This window comes from Anas acuta, chromosome 2 (genome assembly GCF_963932015.1).
Source record: "Anas acuta chromosome 2, bAnaAcu1.1, whole genome shotgun sequence".
Lineage (NCBI taxonomy): Eukaryota > Metazoa > Chordata > Aves > Anseriformes > Anatidae > Anas > Anas acuta.
The window spans coordinates 3,364,682-3,385,632 of NC_088980.1; the positions used below are offsets into that span (position 1 = coordinate 3,364,682).

Consider the following 20,951-nt stretch of genomic DNA (forward strand, 5'->3'; position numbering starts at 1 on the left):
TTTTCTCCTTCTGTATCCATCTTTTATTTCATCCTCCTTCTCCTCATGTTGTCTTGATCTGATTCCCATGTCCTCAAGATGCCTTCATTTAGTTTTACCCACGCATTTACACCAGCTCAGCAGAAAACTCCTGCTGTGACTTATTTTTCCTCCCCTCGGAGGGGTTCTGCTGCTGCAGCTGTACCAGCAGGGCTGCACAATGCTCGTGTTCCCCAGATCCATCTCAGTTATCACGTGTGGGCAGTCACACTGTGCCTCCATGCCCAGTGGATCCTCTGAAAACCAAATTATCTGAAAAAAAACAGAATGTCAGGGCATGAACAGAATGCTCTTAAACTGAACAAAAATGCTTTACAACCCACGTAGCACTCCTTTTCGCTCTGCATCAATACTTTTTTCTCTTCTTCACAGCACCTTTGTTCACTGAAGAGCTCCTAGACCAGGTTGCTGCAGTAGGACAGTGCGTAACACTGTCGTGCCGGACGGCAGCTCACTCCTCCCTGCACATCAACTGGTTCAGAGGTGACATTTGCACCCCTTTTGGGAGACCCCAGCCTCCAGGACAGGGGTGCAGGGAAGGTTTAGGCACCTGAATTTGCAGGGTACTTATTTTTGCTCATGTCTTTTGCCTTTCAGATGGGATACCTGTCCACAGCAGCAGTAGGATCCTCATCTCATCCACACTCAAACACTTCCAGCTGTTAACTATTCTCTCTGTCAGTGCCGATGATTTTGGCATTTACACCTGCGTGGCCACCAACACCCTGGGTTCAGCGTCTACCTCTTGCATCATAAGAAAAGCAGGTAAGAGAAGAATCTAGATTTTTTTTTTTTGTCTCTCGTAAGTGCTATATGCAGAGCTGGTTAGCCCTTGAGGATTTATCCCTCACCAGATTGTTGGTTTTGTTGTTTCCCCTTATGCTAGATGCGAGAAGGCAGCTGAAATCACGAGACTCTGTGACTTGAGAGTTAGAAGCAGGGTAGATTTAAAAAAAAAATAATACAAAAGGATGTCTGTAATAGCTAATGCAGCTGGCATTCGGGAGTGTGGACAGAGAGAGAGACGCTGAGGATTAACAAACTTCACAAAGCTGGTTTAGTTCAGCAAGCAGAATTTGAAGCTGAAAGCAGCCACAGGTTTAGGGGTGGCAGTACTGCCACCAGGGAAATGTGACCTGTAAATACCTGTGAAGTGAGATTCATGCAAATGTGTTCAGGGGAAAGTTTCTCCCTTGGCAGCTCTCATCTACAGCCACAGCCCTTGTTTTCTGGTGGCGTGGCACATTTTGCAGTGTTTGTTCCCTTTTCTTTGCCCTTTAGTCTCTCTCCTGGATTTAGAACCAGTCTAGTAACCATGAGGTTATAGAATCAGACTTCAAAATCTTTGTATTGAGTTTAAACTAGGCACAACTGAACTGCTCTTCCACTAGGAATGTGTCTGTATGTATACATACATATATATATGGAAGTTGAACGTCTGTAACTCAAATGCTGGCTGTCCAGGTGTGTATCACAGCAGTGCTGCTGCTAACACTCACTGGTTGTTTTGCCTCCTCTCAACAGAAGTTCCTCCCAGCCCTCCACCCCCTGACATCGTGGAGGTCTACGAGGATAGAGTGCAGGTGGTCTGGAAACCCATGGAAACCAACACCCCCGTCCATTACACCATCCAGTGCAAGAGTGAAGGTAAAATGGAGCTCTGCCTTTCTGCCTTGCAGAGAACATCTTGATTTGTTTGATCTCTCCACCAGCTGGATGTATTGTTTTTATTCAGAAACAGCCTTACTTGAGCTCCCTCATTTGGAGTTAGGAATGAAATAATTATACACTAATAACATCCACAGCAGCGGTGGTTAGCAGATGATATCATCCTATATCTGGTACAGTCTGTGGAGAAGGATGGTCCATCAAAAAGGCAGTTCTCCTTACACTAAACAGACATGTTTTCCTTTTCCATTGATGCAGGAAATTTAGGGTAGACAGCCAAATGACCCACGTTTGACAGAACTGCATCCCATCCCTTTTGTTCTCTTCCAAGGCTTGATTTAGAGCCTGATGAAATCTGTGGATGTTTTCTTGTTTAATTCCATGAACTTTGAACCAAATCACTGAGTCTGTTCTGTCTCTCTTGGGATTATTTTTGTCGTTCTTAAGAGTACTGTGATTGTTTGTCACTTCTATTGCAGTCACGCGTACATCACCCTTTGGATGCTACTGCTCTGTGCTCCTTTTAGTTCTCCAAACATTTAATTCTGCATTAACACTAATGTACCCTTTTATTCTAAAGCTGATATCAGTTGTTTTTCCTCCAACACACCTTTCTTTATTGTCATTCCTTTTGACACATCTGTAGCCAAGACTTTAGAGAGGATGCCAGATGCAAGTTATTCTAGCTAGGAAGAAAACCAGGAAACTGCATCTACAATCTTCAATCACATTCTGTGTTTTTGACAGGAACAAGTGAAATCCTACTTTCCTGAACACAGGAGGATTAAGATAAACAGAAATAATAATCCTTGTCTTATGCATGACAGTAGGCTTTGACATGCTGCTTTTTCTGAAGCTTCTCTGATTTTAAGCTCCATGTTATACATACACAAACCCTAATTCCACCAGTACCCAGAAAAATCATTGATACCTTTGTTTCAGGTGGGGAATTATTGCCTTTGCTACAATTTAAGGCTCTCTGTCGGTGTTTACTTGAATGAAGGGATGGGTTTAATCCTGAACAATCTCAGGGAGTTTGAGCTTGAGCACAGCAGCGATGACAAAGTGTGGGACACAGCACTATGTGAAATGCTTGCTGCTAATTTTCAGGTTCACACCTTAGTCCCGTGGATGATAAGTCCAAGACAAACCTACAATTTCATTTCCCTGATATATCACCTAAGTTTTATAAAAGCTGATTGAACTTGAAACCTCAGTTTGAAATACTGGGTTTGCTAGGAGGGTGTTAATTAAAGGTTTTCTGCTGAAATCTTGCAGCTCATGATTTCAGCAAGATTCAAGTCAGGGCCAAAGGGAAAATAAGGTGATTTTGTTGGGCTTTTGTTTGGAGTTCATGCTATATATTTGCATTTGAGATTGGTGGCATGAATTAGTTAAACAGAAACCATTCCTCTGAAACATTATTGCCACACCTTGGACTGATCAAACATAAACCAGCTGACTTTGGAAGAGGTGAGTTTGCCACATTGACGACTAGTTACACCATGCACAAAAGTAGGCCATATCAGGTCAGTTTTTCGTCTTGACCATCCTAAATGAATCCTAATTTATTTCTCTCTTTCCTTGACTAAGATGGGGACTGGACAACTCTTGCTGCTGACATTGCTGACTGCTGCTACTATGCCAAAAACCTCTCCAGGGGATTTATCTACTGCTTCAGGATTGCCTGCACCAGTAAAGCAGGCATGGGCCCTTACAGCAGCCCATCTGCCCAAGTGAAAATCAGCGGGAAGGATCAAATGGGTAAGAGCACTGAGAGAGCATTGTTGTCTTCCTGCATCTAAATAAGTGCACTCGTTTAGATGCAGGTCCAGAAATCAAGGACAAGTGCATCAAGACCAATGCCACTTGGCTCAAGGTGTTTTAGGGCTTCCCCCTCTTTGGTTTTCTTAGTTAAAAGTAAATGATTTTCTAATTCAGGACAGAATTAGGGGAATATCTGTGCAAGGCATCTGGAAACTCCAGATTGCCTCCTGAAGACACACTCAGTTTTCCACATGAGGTCATGACGTCTGGGACAACAACCAGGTTACGTGAGGCACTGATCTATTCATGTACATCTGCCTCTGTTGAAAGCCCTGGATCTGCTCCTTCTCATAGACACAATCGTAATTAATTCATGTTAATTCATGCGCTCTGGTTTATACTTGTGAGTAACCTTCCTACTGTGGTGTGTTTTTCAACTGTATTTTCTCTTCAAAGTAAACCAAGCTCAATTTACTTTATTTTTTCTATTTTTTTTTCTTTTTTTTTTCCTGTTTGAATACTTTGTACTATTCACTCATTTTGTTTTGTTTCTTTGTTTGTTTTTTTGAAGAAATCCATGACCCCACAAAAAAATACACCCTTGTAGCAAAATATTTTCTTCCAAGAAGTGGAAGGATGGTCTAACTGGAACTTCCTCCCAGTGGAGACGATTCCTTTGTGAAAGTCAGTTCACAGAGATATTTTTAACTCACCCTAAGTCCTCTGCTTTCCCTTGACCCAGGATTCATTAACAAATACATGGCTCCTTTGCAGTCATTCCCTAAAAGGCCCATACTGTCAGGTTCCTTTATTTCAGTGTGTCCAGCATTTCTAAGCAGACGCTTTTTTATGTCGGGGGATGCTGCAATATTTCCAGGGAGCACTTAGACAGAATCATAGGCCAGAACCAGAGCAACCAACTTCAGCTTCTTCCCAGTATACCCAACCAAAATAAGTTTCTGATCCTTTAGCAGTGTCTTACTATACCCCGTTGATTAGTTATGTGAGCAGGTGAGAAATGGTAGCTGAGCTGTTTGATATCACAGTCAGAGCACACATCATGCAATCCATCTCATATACTCGAGTGGTCACACCAGGGAATTACTAGATGGTCAGCCCAGACTCTGTTGCATTCACATAGCCCTTGATGCCTCAAGTGGGAGCCAGCATGCAGGCTTCCCTGGAGAAAGCTCTGCTGTTGTCTTTATCTTTGTCTTTATCTTATCTATAGTGGAGGGAGGTTCCCATTTCCACATGGAGTTGCTTTCCCGTGTAATCCTTGCCACTTTTTCTCTGCAGAGCTTCATGCTGCAATGAAGAGCTTCCCAACAGCTGCTACTGAGGAAGAGAGTGAAATAATCACACCATCCGAGCCGTTCCCAACCTACCAGACCTACGCCTTCCAAACAGAGATCAAAAGGTAGGGAATCCAACCGAGTACTCAGCAGCAGGAAATGCTGCATATGGCTAGAGTTTAGAAAAGTCACTTTTAAAAATGCACTGCTCAGCTACAGTTTGTTCCAAACACCTCCACGGCAATACACTGGGCAAATAAACCTCAGATCACTGGCTAAACGAGCTTCATCTTAGTTTGGTAGGATTCATGTGTGGATTTTCTGGGAGAGCAAAAAGGTCTGTGGTGAGCACCATGTGCTGGATAACAAGCCCCTTAACACATTGTGGAGTGAGGCCAGGGTCCTTGTTGCAACACCCTTTGCAGGTAGTGCTTTCAGATGTGGCGTTGGGATTCAACTTTCACTGTCTAGAAAAAAAAAAAAAAAAAGGAATGAAGTCCCAGAAGGATTTGGGATCCTTTTGTTGCCGAGAGAAGCAGGCAGCTGCCTGCAGGGGCCAGTTCTCATGCTCTAGGCAGGATGAGCCAACTTCTCTCTTTCCAGAGGAGTTAGGATCTCCCTCCTGCGATGTAAAGTGAATGTACAGATTAGAGACACAGGAGGATGTGCAAACTGTGACAAATGCTGCAATAACTCACAGCAGGGATGAAAACCACAGCATGGGATCCTTATGATTTTGAAATACAGAAGCTCCTGGCTCTTCCAGGAGTAGCGGGGAAGCTTCACCTGCCTTTGTGTTCCTCTGTACCAGGGGGCGTTTCAGCATCGTCCGACAGTGCAGGGAAAAAGTGAGCGGCAAGACTTTAGCTGCTAAAATTATCCCTTACTGGCAAGAGGACAAGCAGGCTGTGCTCCTGGAGTACCAAGTCCTGAGGAAGCTTCACCACACAAACATCGCTCAGCTGAAGGGAGCCTATGTCAGCCCGCGGCACCTGGTGCTGATCCAGGAGATGTGTGTGGGACCAGAACTGCTCCACTCCTTGGCGTTACGGTAAGAACAAGTGGAGGGAACACTTCTCCCCATCAGGGCTGGTGTAGGTAGCAAAGCACCTCTTGCTTTCACTTGTCAGACTGGCTCAACTCTCTCCATCTGTTCTGTTCTGAATTATGATGCATTTATTCTGCAGCTTCTCGTGACATTAAAAGGTAATTAGGTTCCCTACAAGGCAGGGGTAGAGGACAATTCAGGGCCACTCAGTTGAGTTGTTGAAAGAAGACTACAGTAGTTAATATGAACCCCTCTTTCCCATAATAAGCAGAATAGGAAGCCTCAGGAAGCCTTGTTTCCCCTCCATGTTGCTTCTCATATTGGCAGAAGATGGATCTGCTGGAACCCTCTGACTAAAAACCAGTGGGAATGGTGGGCATCAAATCTGCAATTTGATTTTTGTGTATCCTCTGCTTCCTCTAACATGCAGCTCTCACAACCTCCTGAACCTCTTGCACCTGTAAACTTGAATGAAAATATGGGTGGAAATCTCCATACATGATAGATTTGCTAAATGAGTAGAGTTGTTTCTTGGGATTAGGCATCCAGGGGAGGATGGCAGTGGGTGCAGAATGGTGCTCTCAGGTGTGCAGATACAACATCTCTGGTTTCTATCCCCTTTTTCTGCTACCAGGACATCGTACTCAGAAGTGGAGGTCCGAGATTACCTGTGGCAGATCCTCAGTGCAGCTGAGTACCTCCATGCGCACGGCATCCTGCACCTGGATCTCAGGTCTGAAAACATGATCATCACCGAGCCCAACCTGCTGAAGCTGCTGGATTTTGGCAACGCACAGTTCTACACGCAAGACAAGGTTATTACCATGGACAAGTGCTCGGACTATGTTGAAACCATGGGTGAGTGGAGTTCATTTGCAGAACCTTGGCATCATCTGCAATCTGTGGCAAGCAGAGAGACTGAGCAAGGCAGCAGTTGGCCCCAGCAAGCAGTCCCCTCGGTGCTGCCCTCCAGTAGCAGCGTGAGCTGGTGGGCGTGGGTAGCAGTGACAGCCACCCCGCTTGCAGGCCACAGGGGACACAACCAGAGGTCACGGCCAACACCTCCCTGGCAGGCATCCACGAGTCCTAAGCTCAAGGCTGCAACGTTACAGCCAGCAGTCCCTGCTGGTTTGATGTTTTTAAGGTTTCGTTGCAGCATGACCTAGGAGAGTTACCTCAACTGTCTCCCTATACTAGAAAGTTTTTCATCTTTGTATTGCATAGTATAAAAGTATAGAAGTATAAAGCAAAGTATAAAAGTACCCGCTGCTTTGTGCTGGCTTCAGTGCTGTGGCACTGGAAAGGAGCTCGGCTCACACCGATTTGCTTTTCTAGCTCCAGAACTGCTGACAGAGCAAGGAGCCATCCCGCAGACTGACATCTGGTCCGTCGGAATCACGGCATTCATCATGTAAGTCAGTCTGTCCGTCCCTACCCTAGGAGTGGCTGTAAAAGTGCGATTTCAGAGTCATCAGCAAGGGGAGCTGCAATGACTCAGTTAACCGCAGTTCCCTCTCCTGGGCAGTGCCCCAGAAGGGTGTGGAGGTGGCTGCACCTTGCAAGGAGGCCCCGTCCCACCGAGGTCTCCACGTAGAGTAAGGAGGCTGTTCTGCAGCACAACAGCTGCTGGTGTTTTCACTCAGCTTCATCTGAAAAGGTTTAACAAAAAAAATAAATAAAATCAAATTACACCAACCAAAAAAAAAGCAACTGAAGTCATGAAACGCTGCCCTTTGGGATTTTGTTTTCCCACATCATGCTTCTGCACATTGCCACTAGCTTCTTCTCTCGCAGCTGGGTGGGAATTCCCAGGAGAAGGAGTAATCTTGAGCTACGCCCTTCGTGCTGATAGTTCTCTTCTTTTGGGGCAGGCTGAGTGCCAACTACCCTGTCAGCTCCGATGTGCCCTGCGAGTTTCTGCGAACGACCAGGAAGGGGAAGGTGAAGCTCACGCGGTGCTACGCGGGTCTCTCCGGAGGAGCCGTGTCCTTTCTCCAGAGCACACTGTGTGCAAATCCCTGGTAAGGCAGTGCCTGCTTTTCTCACAGGACAGTTAGCACAGTCCTGGCTCTTGCCCCTTTTTTATCTCCCGTTTGTGAGGCTCTTCCTCACCCGATGTGGATATCCTGCTGACTTTCTCACCTGTGTCCTAGGGGAAGGCCGTCAGCCTCCGAGTGCCTTCAGAGTCCTTGGCTCCAGGAGACCGGGCTGGACAACAGGCAGCAAGCACTGGTTACCTTCCCCACCACCAAACTGAGGAATTTCCTCACTGAACGAGAAAAGAAAAGGGGCCTCCTGTGCTCCAAGTACGGCCTCATGATTGCCCAGTGAAGGGGATGTGGCGACGGCCAGGAATGGTGTCCCTCTCCCTCTCTGCACCCAGCGTTTGGTACCAAAGGGTGCCGTTGAGTTACTGTGCATCACCTGAGCCGGGTGGGCTGTGCACATCACTCTCTGTGAGTGAAATTTAGCGTAACTGAGCAAATGAATCCACGTGCCTCGCATTGCCACGTGGTGAGAGCAGAAATACAGGCTATCAGCATGGCTCAGCTGACTAACAGTAACTTGATGGTACTGTCACTTGGCTCCGTGCTTCCAGGAACAACCGGGAAAGGTTTGCGTAGCCATTTCTGAGGGGGGCTAGCTACTAGCCCCGAGCAGCTTTGCAAATCCTTCCCTGAGGTCAAAAAGACTCCCCGTGTGCAAATACTGGGCCCTGGCTTCTGCCCCTAGCCCCAGGATGTCACCACCAGACATTTGGACACACTACTCGCCTGCTTGTCCCACTGCAGCATGGTCTGGGTGGCTGGTGCACTCCTCCCCTGCCTCGGATCCCAAAGAAAATGGTAAATACTAAAAGAAATGGTAAATAAATGGAAAATATTTCTGCTGTGGAGAGGACTCAGGGAAGGTGACAGGAGACTGGGAGAAGCAATCAGGGTGAATATGTCTGAAAGATTCACGGTGGGGAAATAGTGAAGAGTGCAGCAGTTGTGGGGTATTTGACAGCAGTGAGTCCGAAAGATGTGGAGGTCCAGCTGGATAAAGCCCTGATCTGAGCCAACAGCTGACCCTGTGTTGAGCAGAGCATTGATCTAGAGACCTCGTGAGGTCCTTCCCAGCGTGACTTGTCCTGTGATGCCACGTCTTTGCCACGTGCCAGGCACAAGGAGCAGTAGGACTCTGACAGCACCATGGGCAGCTGGGCTCAACACACCACACACTTGGCCAAATTTTCCACCATCCACATGGGGCCTGACCCAAGACTGAACATGGGGTGGAGAAGGGCTGCTGTGGAGCAACGAGAGTCTGCAAAGGCGTGTGGTACATGTGTTACAGTGGTGCCAAGGGGGAGATTTTAACCTTATGTACTCTGTGAGGAAACCCTTTCCGTCCCACGTCACCCAGAAACAGCAGAGCCAGTCTCTGTGAGAGCAGCCTGGTAGCACAGGGTGTGTGCAGGGCGGGCAATGGCAATGGGGGCTTTCCAGCCACTGTGCACATCTCATCCTCACCCTGCAGAGCTTGCTTGGCTTTGAGAAGAGTTCTTGCTCTCCCTGGGCCCCAAATTAACCCTCTGTGGCAGCTCCTGCTGTCGTAGAGCTCACCAGCCCTCCACGGGCGCTGTTGTTGCTGCAGAGCTGACCATGCTTCTCAAGGGGTTCAGGGTGAGTAAACTCCACAAAGTTTGGGTTTTTTTGGATGTGTATTTGAAGTGTGTCATTAGATCTAGATGACCAACTTACCCGTCACATAGGATCTAGCAGTAATCCCTCGTCTGGCTGACTGCACCCACATCAGTTTGCCTTAGAGACACGTTAAAAATGAACGTACAGACACAACTCTTGGAGAAACCAAGCTGTGACTTCGTGTATGAACAGCTCTGGGAAAGATGTTCACCATGAGCAGGATGCCAGCCTGTGGAGGATTTAGTTGTACATCTTTCCTCACAGGCAGGGCTAAAACGAGAACATGCAGCAAGCCTTCTCTGAGCACATCCAAGAGCTGGGAAGCGGTGGTGCCAGCACCCGGCCAGTTCATTGCAGCAAAGTCTTTGCCTTGCTTTCCTGCCCATCAAAACCACTGCCCCAGCCCACCTGGCTTCATAAAGGTCTGGATTTGTGCTTTCTACCTGCCACGGGATAGTTCTGCACGTGCTGTGACGTGCTGGGAATAGCTCAGCACACAGAAGTGACCGTGACCTCGATACATGCAGGCTTTGCACCGCAAGGGGCTTTGCTGCTTCGAAGCCCAGCTGTCATTTTCCAGGGAGGCTCACCTATCACAGGACCTGACACCAGCAGCATTGGCAAATGCTGGGGGTTTTATTTCTTCCAAAAAGTTCAGAGCAACCTGAACTGGACTCTTTCTTCATCAAAATCTGCTGAGGATTGCTTGCCGTCACGAAGGACGGTGTTAGCTGTGTCATTGCTTTGCCCTTATAACCTCTGTTCCTGCGAGCTTCTCTGCCATGACTGATGTACCTGCTGGAGCACTTGGGTTTCCTGAGCTTTCCCCACAAGCAACACGTAAGCAGAGGCTTTCCCAGAGCCATGTCTCACTCTCCTTAGAGGGACGAGGATGGGAAATCAGTTCCTAACGTGTTACAGTTTAGTACTAGACGTGATGCTGTTTCACCCGTGGTGGTCTTTTCCAACACATTTAGCCCGTGTTGTCCCACAGGTTGTCCCACGCGTGTAGCATCACAGCTACTTCTCCTGCATGGTGTGCAGAGTGACCTGGGAGCAAAGGAGCTTTCACTGTGCTGTGGAGAGCAGACACTGATTCAATAGACCATAAAACTTTGAATAGCAAGGTCGTATTGTCCTCACAATGCTCTACAGAAGAGATAAACTGAGGGTTTAGGGCCAGATCCCACTCCTGAGGGACAGAGGAGTTAAGCAACACAGACAGCGTGACAAGGTCTGGCCACTAAAAGTTTCAGGACCCTGGATTCCTTCTGATTTAACTTCTTTTACAAACCCAGTAAGGTTTCTGTCGGCACATCTAGTTCTTCACTCTTGCTGGTACGTGTTGGGATGGAGTGCTGGGTGCCAGGGGACAGCCCATCTACGCCTAAAACGTTGATTGCTGATTAACCCATTTGGAGCTTTCACACGTCCTCAAATTAAGTGATTTTTTGCTTCTCACACTTGCATGCATTTGGGCATGTCTGAAGTCCTTTACAGACTCAATATTGTTTCGTTAAATTAACCATTCTGACAAGGAAGTAAAGCCACATTTTCCTGCTGAATCATTGTCACTGTCATTATTTTTACACCCCTCTTCTCAGCCCCAATCCGTGTTTGTGCAGAACCCATCCCTCCCCTCTGACCTGGAGCCCATACAGCCGATAACAAAAAACACACACTGCAAAGTACATTAGTCATGAACAGCCTTTATGTAAACGACCCACAGAAAAAAAAAAAAAATCCTCGTGCCAGAGCATGCCCTGGAGTGGGGATGTCACCGGGCCAGGACGTCGCTGTGTGACCAGGAGCTCCCATGGGTCCCAAAAGGTTTGAGGCAGCTGCCGCCGTCAGCCTCTCGATATACTTAGAAACAGGTTATCTGGAAAGGAAGAGTTTCCTGTCATAGGGGAAAAAAAAAAAGATTCAGTGACAGATTTCCTGGCTGGGAGTACAGCTGAGAAAATAAAGCACTGAAATGCAGAGTGTTTTTTATTTTTTTTCTTAGGGCAGTGCTGCCTTCACCAGGGGGAGAAACCACCAGAAACCACCCAAGTAAGCTCATTTCTGGGAGGTTGTCAGGCCAGATTTTCAGTTACCAGCATCAGCTGCAGGGTCTGGCTCTCCCAGCCAATTAAGGTGCTTTCGGGGACTATTTGTAAGTGTGGAGGTTCAGTTGTTCATGTGTTTAGGGGCAGCACCGTCCTTGCTGTGGCCTTGACCTGTCTGGCTATCCCAAGGCATCCCTGGGCACGGTTTGGAGTGTGCAAAGGTCAGGCCATTGGCCAGAACCTGGGACAAGCTCCAGCTTAATTCCTGGTAGCAGAGCAAAGAAAAGAATCCATGTGTGATAAAAAAATAGAAAGAAAAAAAAAAAAAGAGAGAGAGATGAGAACCATAGAGGGAACATGTAAGTTGTGAAAAGGTGCTGGAGTTTTTAATCAGAAGCGTCACGGCCAAGCCTTGTGCAGTTACAGGTAGATCTTGTTTCTCTTGGCTCTGCCACAGCTGCCTGACAGTTTCTGCCCGAATTTCCACCCCTGCAAGCTCTGGGCTCATGCCCAGTGTGGCAGCACTGGACCGTTTGCCCTTGACGTGCAGTTACAGCACAAGCCTGCCCTTCATGACACAGAGCAGGGTCTGGCTTTGATGTTTTGCCACACGTGAAAACGTTCGAGCCATGCTCCTCACTCGGACATAACCTCCAAAGTCCAAAGTCAGTGTTAGAATCGGTTCGTTGTCCTCCGCACAGGCACGGCTGGGTTTAACTTCTGGGAGGAGTGCTGCTGCCAGAGCCGCGATATTGAAGGGGAAAAAACAAAAGTCAGCTTGTAGGGCAAAGTTTTACCTTTCATCACCTTAGGTGGATAAAACCGAGATGTTTGGGGTCCCAGAAGGTCCCAGCAGCTGTAGTCTGTAAGGGTCTGAGGTCTTTGCTCATGCCCCAGTTCATTTTTCTAGCTCCTTCCCACCACCCCCATCCCCTTCTTTATGCATTTACAGAGGCTGGGGGCTAAATTTGGAGGGGGGAGGCACTTTCCAGCAGGCATCTAGGGAACTCGAGGGAAGAGTGGAGGACCATCGGGATCCTGATCAGGCTCAGCCATCCCCTCACAGGAGGACAGACCTGCTCCTGGCCTCTGCAAACTCCAAAATTTCAGGGTTTTTGCAATGGTTTACATGGAAGCAGCGAGCTGGCTGTGTGTTGCAGGGGATCCCTCCTGAGCTGTGTTGTGTTGATGGGATGAAGCCAGACACAAACACACACACACAGCTTTTTTTATCCCCCAAAACTGTTTGCAAGACAGGGCTTGAACAGCCAGCCTCCTGCAGCCCTGGAAGGGCAGGTGGCCACATGCATTCCCAGTTCAGGACGATGCATGAAAACGGGGCCGTAGGCTATTCCTGATATTTGCAACTCACTTCTCCTCTTGCTAAAGCAGTAAACAAGACTGGAAAATCTCTCCTTTTCTTAAGCATGAGCAGGGGTAGAGCTGTTGGTGTGTCCTTGCTCTGTACATCCCACCTCTGCTGTGAGGGGCAGCTCTGTGGAGGCTTCATAGGAACACATCTCGAAGAGAGGAGAGAAGGGGACGACAGACGAGGCTATTTGAAAGCCCCTAAGAAATCCTGAAGGAGAGGATATTTGTTGTTGTCTGACCTGTAGGGGTATACTACAAGCTGAAGCCATCCTGCCCATGATGCTTCATGTGGAAAATAAGCTGGGATCCCTGCTCACCTTGTGGTCCTTCTGATGTGTCATTAGGGCTCTGAAGGGACACTAAGTGGTCCCAAGGTGGAGCTGGCACACACAGGGCTCATCCCCAGCTCTCCCTGCCTCATCCAGCTCGGTCTCGCTTGCACACCCTTGCTCACACAAGCTGCCAGCACCACAGACCCCCAAACCTTTGGTTCTGTCCCCAAACATCCCATCATATGACCCATACAATGCCCAAACACTTTTCCCCCGCACCCCACAACACCTCTCGGTAGTGACCCACCTGGATGTGGGGACGGTCTGGAGAGCTGCTCCTAATGGCACGTCCTGGACATGGCTGAGGTCCCTGTGGGGCTCAAATGAGGTGCTGGCTCCTCAGAAGTCCTTAATTCGGGTTCCACCTGCCACGAAGCCCCCGTGCTCCTCTGGGCTTGTGCGGATGGGTCTCTGATGGGCTGGTGGCCCCTGTGCAGGGGTTGGGAGTAGCCCAGCAGGGTGTTATTTTTGTTATTTGGGCTCCCCCGCCTCGCCATTGTCCCTCTGTGCTCTCTTGTGGGCGCGCAGACGAATTTTTACCTCATAACCTAACCGAATTCAGGAACCAGAGGTGCAGAGCAGTGACACGTGCGAAGAAGGTAGAGAGGAAAGCCGCAATAACCACCAACCGAACAAGGACGTACAGCTGTCAGCTCCACACAGATCCAGCGACCATGCGATCTGGCAGTTTATTTCATAGATAACACCTGAACAACAACCAAAAACCACAACCAGGCCTTCTTAGAAGCGCCGCCGGTACCTGAAGCGAACATCATGGATGGGCTGCATGGTCCCGAACCCCCAGCGGCTGACATCGATGGCTGGGATCTCCTCTTCGCCATCGACCAGCTCCAGGTCGTGGTGAGCCAGCATCAAGAAGACAAACAATTTAATTTCGGTGGTGGCGAAGAACCGCCCAGGACAGATGGATACGCCCGCCCCCCAAGGCATGTTGAAGTATTTCAGCCGTTTCCCATCCTTGTAGAAATCTTTCTTGGTGCCATCTGGGTTTACGAAGCGATCGTACTTGAATTTGTGAGGCTCGGGGTAGATTTCGGGGTCCATCTGCACGGAGAGGTGTGGGAACAGAGCCACCCTGTCTCCTTGGCGGAGCACATACTCCGTGCCATTGCTCATCTCCAGGCTCATCTCCTGGAGGATGGCTCTGACCAGCAACGGGGCTGCCACCAGCCTCAGGGTCTCCTCCAGGGCACTGTCCAGAAGAGGAGTCTGGTTTAACATGTCCCTGGTGATGTCAGTTGGTGGGCTCCCAGCCTTCACCTCGTGGCCGTTCTCCCTCAAGACCTTCTCTACCTCTCCCTTCACAGCCCTCATGGCGTCTGGATGCTTCATGAGGTAAAGGAGGAGCCAGAAGGCGGTGGGGCCTGTATTGCCTTGGGATGCCCAGAGGAGCATAAACCTGAAACGATCCCGCATGTACTCAGGGACACCGTTTTCTACCAGAAATTGGTCTTGATCGGTTATCCACCCACTGACATTGTCCTTCTGACAGCTCCTCCTCACGGACAGCGTGCTCCAGAAGAACCTCTTCAGCCGCTCAGCTTCAAGTTTGTCCTTGGGGGGCAACATAGCATAGGCCAGGCAAGGGAAGAGGCGGTCGTACTTCCGAAACTCATTGAACAGCTGGTTGGAGTTAATGAGATCTCGCTCGTTAGCCTCCTCCTTGTTATCTGCCCCTCTGTGGGACTCCGTGCCATACAGAGCCAGGTACCCGGCTCTGAAGACGATGTTGTAGCAGTAGTGGAAGAGGTTGTCCTCTTGCCATGGTCGCTTCTCCTCTCCTGAGCTCAGCTTGGAAAACATCAGCTTCTGAAGGTTGCCCATGGTGGCCTTTGTCAGGAGGCTGAGCCCATCTCCCGTCAGGTGCTTCATGCTCAAAGCATGCATCGTGCTCTGGCTGGCTTGGATGGGCTTGTAGCCGAACACCTGGAGGACCAATTTAGATGCGAAGGACCTGAAATCTAGCTTAGATCGTGATTCCTTCATGATGGCTCCAAAGCAGAAGGGGTCCATCACAAAGGTAAAGTAATGGCCTCCGATCAGCACCGTGAAAATATCCCCATGTTTCCTCCGCATCTTTTTTAGAAACTCGGAACTGTTCTTTCGGAAATCCAGCAGGTAGCCCAGCCAGGGGATGACACCTTTGTCCAGAGGGGGCTCATTGGGTCTTCGGCTCCGGAAGGCACCCAGGAGGTAGAGCCCACCGAGCAGCGATGCCACCAAGGCACAGAGGAGAGCTGCCCAGAGCTCCATGAGAGCCCCGTGCCCGGCCAGGAGCGTGACCCCGAGCCAGGCTGAGGCAGGCGAGTGCTTTTTATTCCCATCCAGGGGCTGATATGCAGATGCAGAGCTGCCAGCATCCGCCTGGATTGGCAGCAAGTATTTGCTTTTCCCCTGTAGTGTGAGGACATCTCTCCCCTTGGCTAACAGGCAGGGATTTTTAAGGTGGAAGGCACACTGCAGTCAACCAGGGTTAATGGGCTGCTGCATAAAGCACAAAGGCTTCAAGGAAAGATTTCCAAGAGCTTTTCTGCTTCTCGATGTCCCCTGCCACAGCTGGGGGAAAGAAGAGGGCCCCATCCCTCGTGCCCTGCTGCTGCCAGCCCAGCCCAGGGTCCCGGTGACCACAGCCCCTGCCCCAGCTGCTGCCCCTTGCACGGCACAGCACCTGGAGTGAATGGAGGGATGTTACATGGAGAGAGAAAAAGGATTTGGAGAGAAAATGGGACAGACAGCAGTGACCAGGCACAGGGCATGCTGCTTACCCACAACCAACCCCTTTAACACCCCCTTCCTATTGTCCCTCCCCTGCCCTTCCCCGATCCACCCGGTTTTCCCCACCTTCCCCCCTTCCCCTACACATCCCATCACAAGTTCTGTACAGTCCCACGGGCCCTCCTCGGGGAGATCACAAAATAAAGAGCACAGCCTTCATCTTTGATGTTTCCCAGCTGCTCTCCCTTTCCACATTTCCTCCCAGTGACCTAACCCACAGAGCGAAGGCCACATCACAGCGCCGGTTAATTATGTGCTTCAGCACTTTTTTTAAGCAAAGCTCCCAGCTTTACTGTTTTTCACTCAAACAGCATGAAAGCTCACTGTAACAATGTTGGAAAAAAAAATTATAATGCCAGTGAAAGCAAACGTACCTTTCTGGTTCAACTCCAAACTTTTCTCAGTCCTGTCGTCTCACAATAAAAGTAAGAAGGTGATGAGAGTTTTGTCTTAAATTATAAACTTTATTTGCACAATTCTATGCAACTCCTGTATTCACTTTATTTCTAGGCTGGAAATAGCTCAGCTAAGGTTCACAAGCAAACAGTACCTTTTACATAAAGGCCAGCAATCTAATGACCTTGAACTTTAAAGCTACGCTGGGTGTAAGGACTGGTACCAGCTGTCCGTGCTCGCCTGTCTGAGGCCGTGCTGTCACCCTGTGGTGATGTAAAGCCAATACTTGTGTTAAAGATGGTCACAGAGCTTTTTTATCTTGTCAAAACCCATCCTTGGGAAGGCAAATACCTCCACCGCCATTCTGCTGAGCCTGTGTTTTTTCTCTTTCCCCCTGGTTCTTACTGGTCTTAAACTAAAAGAGGATTGATTTAGACTAGACATTAGGAAGAAATTCTTCACTCAGAGGGTGGTGAGGCACTGGCACAGGTTGGCCAGAGAGGTGGTCAATGTCCCATACCTGGAGGTGCTCAAGGCCAGGCTGGATGGGGCCTTGGCCGACCTGACCTACTAGGTTAGATGACCTTTAAGGTCCCTTCCAACCCAAATTATTCTGTGATCCTACGAACACATCTGCCTGGCAGACAGCAGAAGCCAGGAGAAGCGAAGCTGCCCCAGGTGTGATTGTGCACAGCACCAAGGCAAGCTGCTCCTTCACCCACTAACGGCTCACAAACCTCACACAGGGCCTTCCTCTGTTCTAGCACAAACCTAGGGCAATCGTTTTGAATCGTTTCCTAATTTCGGTGACAGCAGAAACAAATCCCACACGGAGTTTTCCAATCCCAACGTGGAGATTCCTCAGCTGGATGCCGGTGCTAGGCTGCCACTTCTACCTACATGACTCACGCCGACCCCATCGCATGGCCAGGACCAGTAAAATACAGCGTCGAGGGCATAAAAATAACTTAAAATAGTGTAAATATTTATCACGCCGTTGTGATACTCAGCATTTCTAGCTGGGCAGCGTACCTGCTGCAAGAGGGGCTTGTCTCAGAGGTCTGGATGTCAACAAAAGCGCTTCTCCTGCAGATCTTCCACAAATACAGTCGGAATCGTTTCTTCACAAAAGCGTAGAGCAAGGGGTTGAGGCAGCAGTGGACGAAGGCCAAGCTCTCGGTGATCTGAATGGCATAGTCCAGCTGCCTGCTCCTCTCGCAGCTCCGGATCACGCCAACGTCTTGAAGGGAGTGGAGGATGAGGACGATGTTGTAAGGGAACCAGAGGATGAAGAAGACGCCCACCAGAGCGAAGACAAAGCAGAGGGCTCTCCTCAAGCCGGGCATCCGCGACGTGGTGAGGACGCACGCTATGCGGGAATAGCAGAACACCATCAAGAGGAGGGGGAAAAGGAAACCCAGGACGTTTTGGATGACCTGAAAGACAACTTTCCAAAACAAGTGCTCCTGCCCATAATCACGGGTGCACACGATGGTTTGGTTGTTGGTGTGCTTCGTGGTGGTGAAGAGGCCATCCGGAACGGAAAGGAGGATGGAAAGGACCCACACCGCCACCAAGACGAGGATGGATTTCCTCTGTGTTGTGGAGCTGCGAGGAGAGCAAGCGTCAATGATCTGCAGGTACATGTCCAGGCTCATGCAGCTCACAAGGAAGACACCGCTGTAGAAATTCATGGTGTACATGGCGTTTAAGAACGGGCACAGCATATCCCAGGTCACCCGCTGGGAAATGTACAGGGCCCAGAAAGGAAGGGTTAGCAGCAAGAAGAAGTCTGAAACCACCAGGTTGAGCAGATACACCTCAGTCATCTTCTTTTTCTTCCTGATGTACAGAACGAGGACAACAAAGAGCAGAAGGTTCCCCGCCAAGCCAACCAGGAACACCACGGTGTAAAAAGCCGGCAAGAACACCCTGCTGAAGGAAAGCACCTCTTCTTTGGTGCAAAGGCCATACTGCACGTAGTCCACCTCATCCAAGTACTCATAGGGGTAGTCGCTGGTGTTGGCAGCATAATCTTGGGCATCCATCAAGGCTGCAGCAGTTGTTGCTGCCTTGGAAGCTGAGGTTGACAGGAGGCTGCCTAAAATCAAGGAGATCACAGCATCGTTCCAATCCACCCAAAAAAAAAAATCATGGAGTGTTTTCCCTCTAGTTCATAAGTTTAAATCTCTGCCACCTCACCCCACATCCCGCACTCCTTGGTCTTTGCCTGCAGCACAGAGAAGGCTGCCTACACACCCCCCCAAAAAAAACTCATTCTGGTTTCCTCACTCCCACGCATTAAGAGCATGGTCTTCTCTGGGATGTTTCATTACTTCCTCACCACTGCGAGCTTCTGGGGAAGTTCGTGCCCTAAATTATGCAGAGTCCAGCACCACACCCCGCTGTGAGCCGCTTTGGGGTCAGCCAGAGTGCTGCCGGGAAGCGGCATCGCACTTCTCGGTGAGGGGAACCCACCACCAGCCCCTTTACATTGGTGGGGCTGTGCTCCTGGTAGGGCCCTGACCCCCCTCTCCATGCCAGCTCCAAGACACAAAGCCATAGGCACCCAAAAATGGCAGGCGAGGGGCACAAGGTCAGCGTTGCGGCAGCCCAGCCTTCGGGAAACAGCCAATGGTTTGGAGAAGTTCGTATTTTGGGTGCCTGATTCTCAAGAAACGCCACACGCAGCCCTCCAGGAGCACCACGAGAATGAGGTCTTCCAAAAGCAGCCCCGCCTGGGTCGCTGAAGAGCCAAAATCTTCTACGGTGGGAGATGGGATCTGCCTGAGCCACCTCCCGCCAGCACCACGGAGGTTAATGGGGTTTTACATGCCAAGGCTACTCTCTGGGTGCTGCCAGCAACCAGGGCGGACTGGCTGCACATGTCCCTGACCCCAAGACCGCACGGGTTTTGAGCCATGGCCAAACCTGCCCTCATTTCCCTCGGGGCTCATTTTTCCAGCAATCCCAAAGCACACATATTTTCCGGCTGCATTGCAGAGCTCTGCCCCGCTGCTGTCTGCATGGAAACAGCCTCAGGGAGGTGGAGGGAGGTCCCAGCTCACCCCACAGCCACCCCAAAAGGGCCGAGGTCTCCCCAACCAGCCAGGGGCAGAACTGGGTCTCCCCTCTGGATGGGGCTGAAGCAGGAGCCGCTGCGCCCCAAGCAGGTTCAGCAAAGCACCCCAAGCTCAGAGCAGGATGCTGAGGGCTCCTGATGGTGCAGAGCAGCGAGGGGGGAAGCTGTGGACCTACCTGGAGCAGTCCCGTTTCTGGGGTTGCTGAAATATCCATCCCAGGCACCCGGGGGCGGCTGAAATGAAGGGAAATTTGGGTTGGGCTGGGCCATGATGTTCCCGATGTTCCCTCATCGGCTTGCCTGCCCTTGGCAAGCACCCCGCAGTGCATCAGCGCAGCCGCAGCCCCCGAAAAAAGACCTGGGAATGACCTTTTTTATTCGTCTTTTGGAGGAAACCCATCCCCGGCCAGATGCTCTTGGAAGGAAGCCAAAGCTGCTTGGTCGCTCGGAGCGTGGTCCCGTCCAGCAGGACTCCCCAGCACCTCCGACGGCCCCAGGACAGAGCCACCCTTCCCCACAGCTCCCATTTTGGGGTCTCCTTCAGCTTTTTTTCTCCCCCCTGCCACGTCGTTCCCCCTCCGTACCGGGCTGATGCTCACACTGCTGACAGAAACAACGTGGGCTGAGTGCTCGCATTAATCCCAGCCCGCCCGTGTGCCAGCGCTCGGAGCCTTCAAGGCGGAAAAAAAAAAAAAAAAAAGGAACCTCCCCAGGTTTCTCCCACGGCTTTATCACCGAGCACAAAAGAGAAAAAGCCACTCACGAGAGCCGCTTCTCCACGGAGGGCAGCTCCCATCCTGCCAGAGTTGACTCAGGCTTTAGGAAGCTCCTGTGGTGGTGTCTGAGGACGGGCAGGAAACACGAGCTCAGTGGAACCGCCCTGGCTCCGTTTCCCCTTTCCTGGGGTTGCTCAGCACTGATCCTGTGTTTCACTTTCCTCGCTATGTAACAAGCCCTGATGTGACAACTTGTTCTTTCAGATTCATTTTTCCAGAAAAAACTTCAATTACTGGAAACATCTGCCCCAGCCTGAGAAATGGACCTTCAGGTGATGTCCACCCTGCCCAGCTCCCACAGGCAGGATCCAACCCGCTTGCTCTCAGCACTGAGATGTCCATGGGACTGCTCAGGAAACCTCTCTGGCCAGCATAGAATTTATTTTTATTTTTTTTTCCCAACAAATCTAATTATTTTCCAGTAAATCTGGATGCTGCAGGATCCTGGTCCCTGCTCTTCTCAGTGTTTAGGCAAGGAGCGGCGGGGTGCTGCTGGCTGGTACCACTCCCGTCCTGTTCTCAGCGGCTTTGGACATCATCCCAACTGGAGGTGGGCAAGAAGATCCTCCAGGTCTCCACCGTTTTGCCTGTGGTCAGGTTTCAAGAGTCTCCCCCCTTCTCCGTGCATCCCTTCACCACAG

General features: G+C 50.0%; 3 protein-coding genes across 29 annotated transcripts in view; 1 reads left to right on the forward strand and 2 right to left on the reverse strand.

Moving 5' to 3' along the window:
- Positions 1–11,071, forward strand: part of OBSCN (obscurin, cytoskeletal calmodulin and titin-interacting RhoGEF) — a 188,970-nt gene extending 177,899 nt beyond the window's left edge. For all 25 annotated transcript variants that reach the window (XM_068673255.1, XM_068673234.1, XM_068673235.1 and 22 more), the window contains 10 exons: positions 412–522; positions 637–804; positions 1,564–1,686; positions 3,301–3,471; positions 4,774–4,894; positions 5,581–5,820; positions 6,452–6,675; positions 7,153–7,228; positions 7,689–7,838; positions 7,971–11,071. In XM_068673255.1, the coding sequence (XP_068529356.1) occupies positions 412–522; positions 637–804; positions 1,564–1,686; positions 3,301–3,471; positions 4,774–4,894; positions 5,581–5,820; positions 6,452–6,675; positions 7,153–7,228; positions 7,689–7,838; positions 7,971–8,148 (1,562 nt within the window). In that variant the 3' untranslated portion in view covers positions 8,149–11,071. The remainder of the gene's footprint in view (positions 1–411; positions 523–636; positions 805–1,563; positions 1,687–3,300; positions 3,472–4,773; positions 4,895–5,580; positions 5,821–6,451; positions 6,676–7,152; positions 7,229–7,688; positions 7,839–7,970) is intronic.
- Positions 11,072–13,935: 2,864 nt separating this feature from the next.
- CYP8B1 (cytochrome P450 family 8 subfamily B member 1) lies at positions 13,936–16,359 on the reverse strand. The gene has a single exon (XM_068673263.1). The coding sequence runs from the start codon at positions 15,532–15,534 to the stop codon at positions 14,002–14,004; it is 1,533 nt and encodes a 510-aa protein (XP_068529364.1). The 5' UTR covers positions 15,535–16,359; the 3' UTR covers positions 13,936–14,001.
- A 140-nt stretch (positions 16,360–16,499) lies between these two features.
- Positions 16,500–20,445, reverse strand: ACKR2 (atypical chemokine receptor 2). Of its 3 annotated transcripts, none has more exons than XM_068673264.1 (3): positions 20,298–20,445; positions 19,711–19,768; positions 16,500–18,553 (listed from the first exon to the last, which is right to left on the reverse strand). In XM_068673264.1, exons 1-3 carry the CDS (start codon positions 20,328–20,330, stop codon positions 17,442–17,444), a joined length of 1,203 nt encoding a protein of 400 aa, XP_068529365.1. In that variant the 5' UTR covers positions 20,331–20,445; the 3' UTR covers positions 16,500–17,441. The 3 variants fall into 3 exon arrangements, with proteins under 3 accessions (XP_068529365.1, XP_068529366.1, XP_068529368.1); XM_068673265.1 differs by lacking the exon at positions 20,298–20,445 and adding an exon at positions 20,119–20,212; XM_068673267.1 differs by lacking the exon at positions 19,711–19,768 and having other exon boundaries at positions 20,298–20,414.
- Positions 20,446–20,951: the final 506 nt, after the last annotated feature.

What these genes read in the sequence shown, in the direction of transcription:
- ACKR2 (XM_068673264.1), bottom strand. Translation starts at nt 20,330, where the DNA reads ATGGGAGCTGCCCTCCGTGGAGAAGCGGCTCTC. An exon ending in TCCGTGGAGAAGCGGCTCTC is followed by an intron (nt 19,769 to 20,297) that starts GTGAGTGGCTTT and finishes CCTTCATTTCAG; the next exon opens with CCGCCCCCGGGTGCCTGGGA. An exon ending in CAGAAACGGGACTGCTCCAG is followed by an intron (nt 18,554 to 19,710) that starts GTAGGTCCACAG and finishes CCTTGATTTTAG; the next exon opens with GCAGCCTCCTGTCAACCTCA.
- CYP8B1 (XM_068673263.1), bottom strand. Translation starts at nt 15,534, where the DNA reads ATGGAGCTCTGGGCAGCTCTCCTCTGTGCCTTGGTGGCATCGCTGCTC.